Raw genomic sequence first — 11,204 nt, 5'->3', positions numbered from 1 at the left:
AAACATATGTGTCTAGATGACTAAATAAATAAACACACGGGTCTAGATGATTATAAAATAAATAAACATACGTGTCTAGATGAGATGACAAATTTATCGACCGAAATAAACTATTTCTTAAATTAAAGAATAAACAAAGGCACGTTAGAATCCACTTGTTAAATGACTAAAACACACTGTCTAGATGAATATAAAATAATTAAACATACGTGTCTAGATGAGATGGAAAAAATTCATCGATCAAAATAAACTATTTGGAATCCACCGATTAAATAACTTAGATTAATAATAAATAAACACACGTGTCTAGATGGTTATAAAATAAATAAATATACGTATACGTGTACGTGTTTAAGTCTAAATAAATAAACATGTGTCTAGATGCTAATAAAATAAATAAACATACTTGTCATGAGATGGCGAAAATTCATTGACCGAAATAAACTATCTCTTAAATTAAAAAAGAAACAAAGCCAAGTTGGAATCCTCATATTAAATAACTTAAATTAATAATAAATAAATAAACACACGTGTCTAAATGGTTATAAAATAAATAATCATATGTGTCTAGATGAGATGGCAAATTTCATCGACCGAAATAAATTATTTCTAAAATTAAAGAATAAACAAAGTCACGTTGAAATCCACTTGTTAAATGACTTAGATTAATAATAAATAAATAAATACATGTGTATAGATGGTTATAAAATAAATAAACATATGTGTCTAGATGTTTAAATAAATAAACACACGGGTCTAGATGATTATAAAATAAATAAACATACGTGTCTAGATGAGATGGCAAAAATTAATCGACGGAAATAAACTATTTCTTAAATTAAAGAATAAACAAAGGCACGTTAGAATCCACTTGTTAAATGACTCAAAACACACATGTCTAGATGATTATAAAATAAATAAACATACGTGTCTAGATGAGATGGAAAAAATTCATGACCAAAATAAATTATATCTTAAATTAAAGAAAAAACAAAGTCACGTTGGAATCCACCGATTAAATAACTTAGATTAATAATAAATATATAAACATGTGTCTAGATAGTTATAAAATAAATAAACATACGTATACGTGTACGTGTCTAGATGTCTAAATAAATAAACACGTGTCTAGATGGTAATAAAATAAATAAACATACTTGTCTAGATGAGATGGCGAAAATTGATTGACCGAAATAAACTATCTTTTAAATTAAAAAAGAAACAAAGCCAAGTTGGAATCCTCATATTAAATAACTTAAATTAATAATAAATAAATAAATAAACACACGTGTCTAAATGGTTATAAAATAAATAATCATATGTGTCTAGATGAGATGGAAAATTTCATCGGCCGAAATAAATTATTTCTAAAATTAAAGAATAAACAAAGCCACGTTGAAATCCACTTGTTAAATGACTTAGATTAATAATAAATAAATAAATACATGTGTATAGAGGTTATAAAATAAATAAACATATGTGTCTAGATGTCTAAATAAATAAACACACGGGTCTAGATGATTATAAAATAAATAAACATACGTGTCTAGATGAGATGGCAAAATTAATCGACGGAAATAAACTATTTCTTAAATTAAAGAATAAACAAAGGCACGTTAGAATCCACTTGTTAAATGACTCAAAACACACATGTCTAGATGATTATAAAATAAATAAACATACGTGTCTAGATGAGATGGAAAAAATTCATCGACCAAAATAAACTATATCTTAAATTAAAGAAAAAACAAAGTCACGTTGGAATCCACCGATTAAATAACTTAGATTAATAATAAATAAATAATCACGTGTCTAGATGGTTATAAAATAAATAAACATACGTATACGTGTACGTGTCTAGATGTCTAAATAAATAAACACGTGTCTAGATGGTAATAAAATAAATAAACATACTTGTCTAGATGAGATGGCGAAAATTGATTGACCGAAATAAACTATCTTTTAAATTAAAAAAGAAACAAAGCCAAGTTGGAATCCTCATATTAAATAACTTAAATTAATAATAAATAAATAAATAAACACGTGTCTAAATGGTTATAAAATAAATAATCATACGTGTCTAGATGAGATGGAAAAAATTCATCGACCAAAATAAACTATATCTTAAATTAAAGAAAAAACAAAGTCATGTTGGAATCCACCGATTAAATAACTTAGATTAATAATAAATAAATAAACACACGTGTCTAGATGGTTATAAAATAAATAAACATACGTATACGTGTCTAGATGGTAATAATATAAATAAACATACTTGTCTAGATTAGATGGCGAAAATTCATTGACCGAAATAAACTATCTCTTAAATTAAAAAATAAACAAAGCCAAGTTGAAATCCTCATATTAAATAACTTAAATTAATAATAAATAAATAAACACACGTGTTTAAATGGTTATAAAATAAATAATCATACGTGTCTAGATAAGATGGCAAATTTCATCGACCGAAATAAATTATTTCTAAAATTAAAGAATAAACAAAGCCACATAGAAATCCACTTGTTAAATGACTTAGATTAATAATAAATAAATACATGTGTATAGATGGTTATAAAATAAATAAACATATGTGTCTAGATGTCTAAATAAATAAACACACGGGTGTAGATGATTATAAAATAAATAAACATACGTGTCTAGATGAGATGGCAAAAATTCATCGACCGAAATAAACTATTTCTTAAATTAAAGAATAAACAAAGGCACGTTAGAATCCACTTGTTAAATGACTCAAAACACACATGTCTAGATGATTATAAAATAAATAAACATACGTGTCTAGATGAGATGAAAAAATTAATCGACCAAAATAAACTATTTCTTAAATTAAAGAAAAAACAAAGCCATGTTGGATTCCACCGATTAAATAACTTAGATTAATAATAAATAAATAAACACACGTGTCTAGATAGTTATAAAATAAATAAATATACGTATATGTGTCTAGATGTCTAAATAAATAAACACGTATCTAGATGGTAATAAAATAAATAAACATACTTATCTAGATGAGATGGCGAAAATTCAAAATAAACTATCTCTTAAATTAAAAAAGAAACAAAGGGAAGTTGGAATCCTCGTATTAAATAACTTAAATTAATAATAAATAAATAACACACTTGTCTAAATGGTTATAAAATAAATAATCATATATGTCTAGATGACATGGAAAATTTCATCGACCGAAATAAAATATTTCTTAAATTAAAGAATAAACAAAGCCACATTGAAAATTCATTTGTTAAATGACTTAGATTAATAATAAATAAATAAACACATGTGTATAGATGATTATAAAATAAATAAACATCTAATGTCTAGATGTCTAAATAAATAAACACGTGTTTATATGATTATAAAATAAATAAAGGTACGTGTCTAGATTAGATGGTAAAAATTTATCAACCAAAATAAACTTTTTTTAAATTAAAGAATAAACAAAGCCACGTTAGACTCAAAACACACGTGTCTAGATGATTATAAAATAAATAAACTTACGTGTCTAGATGAGATGACAAAAATTTATCAACGAAACATTGGAATCCATCTATTAAATGACTTAAATTAATAATAAATAAATACACTGGAATCCACTTATTAAATGACTTAGATTAATAATAAATACACGTATACATGTTTAAATAAATAAACACATGTTTAAATGGTTATAAAATAAATAAACATGTCTAGATTTGATGACAAAGATTCATACACCAAAATAAATCATTTTATAAATTAAAGAAAAAACAACATTGGAATCTACCTATACGTGTCTATATGATTATAAAATAAATAAACAAACTTGTACGTATTTAAATGTCTAAATAAATAAACACATGTAGATGGCAAAAATTTACCAACAGTTCAATTAAAGAAGAAACAAAACCACGATGAGATGACAAAAATTCATCAACCGAAATAAAATTATTTCTTAAATTAAAGAATAAACAAAATCACTGTCTAAGACTCTAAGTGGTTATAAAATAAATAAACATACATATCTAAATGAGATGACAAAAATTTACCAACATTTCAATTAAAGAAGAAACAAAATAATGTTAGAATCACATGTTAAATGACTTAGATTAATAATAAATAAACACGTGTCTAGATGATTATAAAATATATAAATATATGTATCTAGATGAGATGACAAAAATTCATTAACTGAAATAAACTATTTCTTAAATTAAAGAATAAACAAAATCACTGTATAAGTGGTTATAAAACGTGTAGATGAGATGAGAACATCAACCCAATTTACAAAATAATTATAAAGAAAATAGAAAAAATAGAGAAAATAGATTTGTATATCATGTTTAAATTTGAGAAATTGACCTAACTTCACATATAAATATAGTGTTCTCCCCTATATATTAATATTATATATAATAAATAAATAATGACAAAAAGAAAAACTGCACATATAGTTTAAGTAAAGAAAAATTTCAATCAGTTGCTTCAAGCAACAAACAAAACCGTCTGATTTTCTGAACAAAATCATTTGTAAACTTGTGTCCAATTGAAGTTCAGTTTTTCTGATTTTCTGAACAAGATGCTGTAAATTTGTGTCTAATTTAAGTTCAGTTTTTCTGATTTTCTGAACAAGATCATCTGTAAATTTGTAAACTTGTGTCTAATTTAAGTTCAGTTTTCAAATAAAAATCAGAAAGAAAATGTGTTTCCATTAGCCCCATTTCACCTGTTCCAACCGCGTCCACAGCTGGGCTTACGTTCACCTCTCTTTCGCTTCGCCGTCGGAAAACTGATATCCGATTCTAGGCCTACATTAACCGCCTTTGGTTGCTTCTGTTCTTCTTTAACATTATTTGAACGAAAACTTGAGTTTGATGCTGAAATTTTACAAAGATTGCTGCTTTCTCCACGTGCTAGGCCTACATTAACCGCCTTTGGTCCTTCTTTAACAATTTTCAAATGAAAATTTGGGTTTGATGTTGAAATTTTACACACATTGCTGCTTTCTCCATGTGCTAGGCCTACATTAACCGCCTTTGGTTGCTTCTGGTCTTCGTCTTTCCCATTATTCGGACGAAAATTTGCGTTGGATGCTGAAATTTTACAAAGATTGCTGATTTCTCCATGCACATTTGTCTCTGCTTCTGAATGCTTCTTCATTCGTTCATTCTTTATCGTTTCCATTACCACTCCATTATGTAATTGGACATTATCCATTATCTGTTGAGCACAAGAATAAAAATGAGAAATGATACTAAAAAATTCAGCTTGAATAATAATAATAATAATAATAACTAACCGCTTCAGTTGTATCTTTAACTTGCGTTTCATTTGTAGTGACATCAACATTTGTAGTGACATCAACCGAGGTCAACAAACCAACGTTGCTCTCAATGATGTCGGGAACATCAATCCCATTGCAGTTTTCAGCCTTTACAAAATCGTCAACTCGAGCACAACTGGTCTGTGCATCACTCGGGATATGAAGGCTGAAATTCTCCGATGATGAAAACATGCTAGCGTTCTCTGAAATCAAAGTCGCGAGTCCAGACTTGAGCTTCCGTATGCGAGACTGTGTGGTTTCGATCTTTAGTAAGATCGGTTCAAGATCATCTTTTGAATTATTAAACAGCCAATCCTCATTCATATTGAGTTTATCATGGGCAATATCAGTTTGTTCTGTAGAGAAGAATTATTCAATCAATTTAGCAGTTGAATACAAAAAGAAGCAATAACCAATATATACCTGGTTTACAGAAGAACTCTTCATCTGAAATGGAATTCTTATTTCCTGACATAAATAACAGAAATAATGAGAGTGTGATAATATAAATAGATAAAAGTTGAAATTGATTTTTACCAAGATAAGAAAAAAGGCAGTGTTGCGAAACATATGATTTCACGTCGATACTATCTTCAACTCTCTTTCGTTTTCTTCTCTTCATGATCTTTCTACGGGCCATCATGGCCCTCGAGGAAGATGTCCACGAAGAAGACTTGGATGCAAAACCAGGAACTTTCAATTGATCTTCTATTTTCTTCATCTGATCGTATGCTGCGAGTTCTTTGTCGTATTTGGATGCTTGTGACTGAATATCTTTCATTTTCAGCTCGGCCCACTTGCATCGCCACATTAACGGGCGTACGAAGTTCCTCCAGTGAGCAGTCATCTTCTTTTTCCTGATTTTATACATGTGTTATAATGGTTAAAAGTCGCCTAAATTTAATTTCCATGCAAATTGTTAAAATATCGAACCTCGAAGGGAATAATGAGCTGTTTTCGAGACCATCAAAGCCAAAGGTATTATTGTCGAAACAAAAACGTGAATCGACTTCAACATCGCTTGTGGAAACATTCTCTCTTCCAGATGCGCGACTGTCACCAAATGAGCTTGAAGCCTCTGTTGCATCTGGATCATCTTCTAGTTTCATCTCGACGGTATCAGGTTTACTCAATTCCATAATGTCCACCTCCATTTCTGCACCAACTCAATAAACATGTTAAATATGTTCTGCACTGAATCAAAATGATTAAGAAAATACCAAATCAAGACAGATATTATTAGATATATAGTCTTCTAGAATAATACCATTGTAAGATTTTTTATTTGTTTTGTATAAATTTATAACCTATTCTACTAATTTCCACCCATTATATATACTCTGTAAGATCTTTATAGAATACAACCATTAAATGGACCATTGGCCTTAAAGAATATAAATAACTCATGACAATTATCCACACAAAAAACTGCTCTAATACCCCTCAACAAAACAGTGTTGTTGAAGAAAGAATCAACACTTACTCCAGGTTACTTGAGCATCATTAATTACAACTCATATATATGCCAATCGTTTAATGGGAGAAGCTATAATCATTGTTGCGAACTTTATCCATTTGATCCTATTTGCTTAAAACCCTAAATGATGACATTAATTCCTTTTGTCGTTAGCTTGCCACCACGTGTATCAACATAGATGTAACAAATTAACTCCACAAGCCTTGAGATGTGTATTTGTTGGTTATCGATGCTATCATCCTCAAACTTAAGCCTAGAATGCGATTTATTTATCATTTGAGCAGGAACTTCAAGCATTCAATTATGATCAAAACTTCAAAGAAGGAAAATCTAAAGAAGTCACCGAAGAACAAGAAGATGGTGTGGACGATAAGGTCTTTTAGGTAAGTATTCTACTAATTTCCACCCATTATATATACTCTGTAAGATCTTTATAGAATACAACCATTAAATGGCCCATTGGCCTTATAGAATATAAATAACTCATGACAATTATCCACACAAAAAACTGCTCTAATACCCCTCAACAAAACAGTGTTGTTGAAGAAAGAATCAACACTTACTCCAGGTTACTTGAGCATCATTAATTACAACTCATATATATGCCAATCGTTTATTGGGAGAAGCTATAATCATTGTTGCGAACTTTATCCATTTCATCCTATTTGCTTAAAACCCTAAATGATGACAGTATCATTCCTTTTGTCGTTAGCTTGCCACCACGTGTATCAACATAGATGTAACAAATTAACTCCACAAGCCTTGAGATGTGTATTTGTTGGTTATCGATGCTATCATCCTCAAACTTAAGCCTAGAATGCGATTTATTTATCATTTGAGCAGGAACTTCAAGCATTCAATTATGATCAAAACTTCAAAGAAGGAAAATCTAAAGAAGTCACCGAAGAACAAGAAGATGGTGTGGACGATAAGGTCTTTTAGGTAAGTATTCTACTAATTTCCACCCATTATATATACTCTGTAAGATCTTTATAGAATACAACCATTAAATGGCCCATTGGCCTTATAGAATATAAATAACTCATGACAATTATCCACACAAAAAACTGCTCTAATACCCCTCAACAAAACAGTGTTGTTGAAGAAAGAATCAACACTTACTCCAGGTTACTTGAGCATCATTAATTACAACTCATATATATGCCAATCGTTTATTGGGAGAAGCTATAATCATTGTTGCGAACTTTATCCATTTCATCCTATTTGCTTAAAACCCTAAATGATGACAGTATCATTCCTTTTGTCGTTAGCTTGCCACCACGTGTATCAACATAGATGTAACAAATTAACTCCACAAGCCTTGAGATGTGTATTTGTTGGTTATCGATGCTATCATCCTCAAACTTAAGCCTAGAATGCGATTTATTTATCATTTGAGCAGGAACTTCAAGCATTCAATTATGATATCAAAACTTCAATGAAGGAAAATCTAAAGAAGTCACCGAAGAACAAGAAGATGGTGTGGACGATAAGGTCTTTTAGGTTGAACTACCAAATTCTCACATTAACCATCAAAATCTCCACTTATATAATACCTCAACAAAAAGGTGATCATAGCAATCATTCTGCATATTTTGTTCTCTATTTCTATTCAAGAGAATCCTACGGAAAATGATTCTCTTTTTCCTATCGAGCTAAAACAATATCTGGATCACTTTAGTAAAGAAATAGAAATGCACTTGAGTATATTTGAGTGGATGATGCAATTGATAATACACTTTACTCATTGTCTACTGAGTATGTCATTTATCGAGCAAGAAACCGAGCCAGTCAGAAAGACTAGAGATGTGTCTAAACCAACTTATGAACCTAATATCTCTAGTAAGATTATCTATCCCCATGAGTAACTATACACCTAACTATCATTTCTGAATCAAATGAGGCATCTGTGATTATCTTTTGTAGTTATTCCTATTAGTTCACAAAAAACCTTAGCTGATCCAAAAATGAACATTTTATATACAATCAAATACCAGGCAAATTGCAGTATTGAGCTTTTCAACGCTAAACTTGTAGCGAAAAGACACGCTCCAGTCGTAATAGTAGCCAAGATAGACAAAGCCCATATATTTTAAGGAAATCATTGTCAATCAATATGGAATGATTTGTGAAGATTTCCAGAATCCAGTTCAATATGATAACAAAAAACATCTAGAATTGGACTGGATGAAAAATCTGTGTAACTACCAATGATTCATTTTGAAGGTCAATTGACAGACATCCACTAAAAGTTGTCTTTTTCAAAAACTCAAACAAGTTGGGCACATGTGATATCTATACACCAACTTAAGGGCATGTTGAAATCATTGATCGACATTTGACTCAAAAAATACAAATCACAGAAGATATGAGTATATACCCATCATTGATTTGCTGTCAACATGTGTAGTAGGTTGAAATCTAACAACAGAGATATACAAGCTTTTAATTCATCAAAGGAAATCAACCCAGTTCATAAATCAGATGAATCAATCGAAAATAAGATAGATAGTTATAATCAAACGATCCACATTACTACTTTTTGATGAATGTTTCAGAGACAGAATTAACAGTTATTTGTACATGAATTGAAACACAATCAAAATAAGAACTCAAGACAGAATTGTTGTTTGAGAGAGAGATAGAGAAACCTGAAGATGAGGAATGGATACGGGTCGGGGCGGCGAGTAGACAAGTGGGGGAGAGAGAGAGAAGTACGGCGGCAGGGAGAGGAGATTGAGAAAAAAAAACCTAATTCATAATCTTTCTATGATTTTATTACATAATTGTATTATTTTATTATTTTTTTTAATTAAGGAAAATAATACAATACTTTGCCACCATTCAAAATGATCTTAGTGATAAGATCAAACACGTGACATTTTTATCTATTTAATTCAACTTTTAAAATTGATTTATTAAACAATTAATTAAAATTGAACTACTTTTTATTTTATTTTTAAAATTTTAGATAAAATTAATAAATAAAAGTAAGTTTTTCTATTTTTTTAATAATTAAATAAATAAATAATGAACTAAATTAAAAAAAATTAAAAATTAGGGTGTAATCTTAAATTTTATTTTATTTTTTTAGGTGGGTTTCCGCCCACCCGAGCATAGATCCGCCCCGGATAACAATAATATTTTGTTTTTGCGCTCATAAGGATAATAAGTCGTGCTAGAGCATCTCGGTTCGAATCCGAGCAACGACATGATTTCTTTTAAAATAGGTAAAATATATTTTATAATAAAATTAAATGATTCTGTAATGAAATTAAACGACTATTTTTCAAAATTTTATAATATTTTAAACTAGTATAAACAATTTGTTGGAAAATACAACGTAATTGTCGCAAAATATACGGATTTCTAAAGTTTGAAATCAAGTGGATTTATTTTTTATCTTCTGCGTAAGACACTCGATCAGTGAGTTATTACGCACTCTTTTAAGGGTCTGCTTTGTTTTATTTTTCTACGTAATCAATTTGTCATTTACGATTAATATATTATGAAGCTTTTCTTGAACGTATATATTTCTATGAGAAAATAGAATATTTGTTTAGAAGTTTATCGAAAAGAGCAAATGAAAGAACTTTTATAAAAGTTTTCGTAAAACTGAGAATATGTTAAAACTTGTGTTAATAAATGAGGTAGATATCAGAAGATAGTGGTTTTTATTTTATTTTTGATAATTATATCATTAAAATCTAGGAATTCCTAAAATCTATAATAAGCATTGAATCAATAATATTTATCATGAATTTTGATAAACCCTAACAAAAATTACACACAAAAAAAGTCCAAAATCCTAAAGGTGTATAAGAAGAAATTAAATCTCAAGTCATTTTAAATATTATCATTTTCTTTTTGTTTGAAAATACCTAAAATTTGAGTACAACTGAGTTGGAATATAAAAACTTTATTAATTTGTTAATATATATATATATATATATATAATTAAGATATATTTAATTAGAAAAAAAATTACATACAAACAATAAAAATATGTTTTCAAATAAATCTGTAACTTTTGCTTTTGTTCAAACTAAGATTTAGCTAAAAAGCTTCATATATGAGTGTTTTTAAACAAATCTTAAACTTACTTTTCTTTATTTTAGACAACTTGATAAATGTAATTAACTCATTGTGATCTTCTTATTATGGTGTTTAATAAATTGTTTTTTTAATTGCTCTTATGATGTATTTTGTAACAAAAAAAACTAAAAAATGGAATGAAAAATGTATGGTGGCTTCAATTTGATTTCTTTCTCACATAGATGAACAATATTTATATAAAAAAAACATACAAAGTTAATTCTAAGCTAGGTCTAAAACCTTGGAGTATTTACATATGGGGAAATGTTCATTGCCTAGACTAGCTAACAAACAACATTTTCTTTTTCGCGA

At 28.8% G+C, this 11,204-nt stretch overlaps 1 protein-coding gene across 1 annotated transcript; it reads right to left on the bottom strand.

Moving 5' to 3' along the window:
• Positions 1–4,617: 4,617 nt before the first annotated feature.
• Positions 4,618–9,538, bottom strand: LOC124933441. Its single transcript, XM_047473843.1, has 6 exons — positions 9,449–9,538; positions 6,254–6,476; positions 5,858–6,177; positions 5,744–5,788; positions 5,297–5,676; positions 4,618–5,217 (listed from the first exon to the last, which is right to left on the bottom strand). Exons 2-6 carry the CDS (start codon positions 6,472–6,474, stop codon positions 4,720–4,722), a joined length of 1,464 nt encoding a protein of 487 aa, XP_047329799.1. The 5' UTR covers positions 6,475–6,476; positions 9,449–9,538; the 3' UTR covers positions 4,618–4,719.
• Between the last annotated feature and the right edge of the window lie 1,666 nt (positions 9,539–11,204).

This window comes from Impatiens glandulifera, chromosome 4 (genome assembly GCF_907164915.1).
Source record: "Impatiens glandulifera chromosome 4, dImpGla2.1, whole genome shotgun sequence".
NCBI classification, from domain to species: Eukaryota; Viridiplantae; Streptophyta; class Magnoliopsida; order Ericales; family Balsaminaceae; genus Impatiens; species Impatiens glandulifera.
This window is presented reverse-complemented; position numbering and strand designations above follow the sequence as displayed.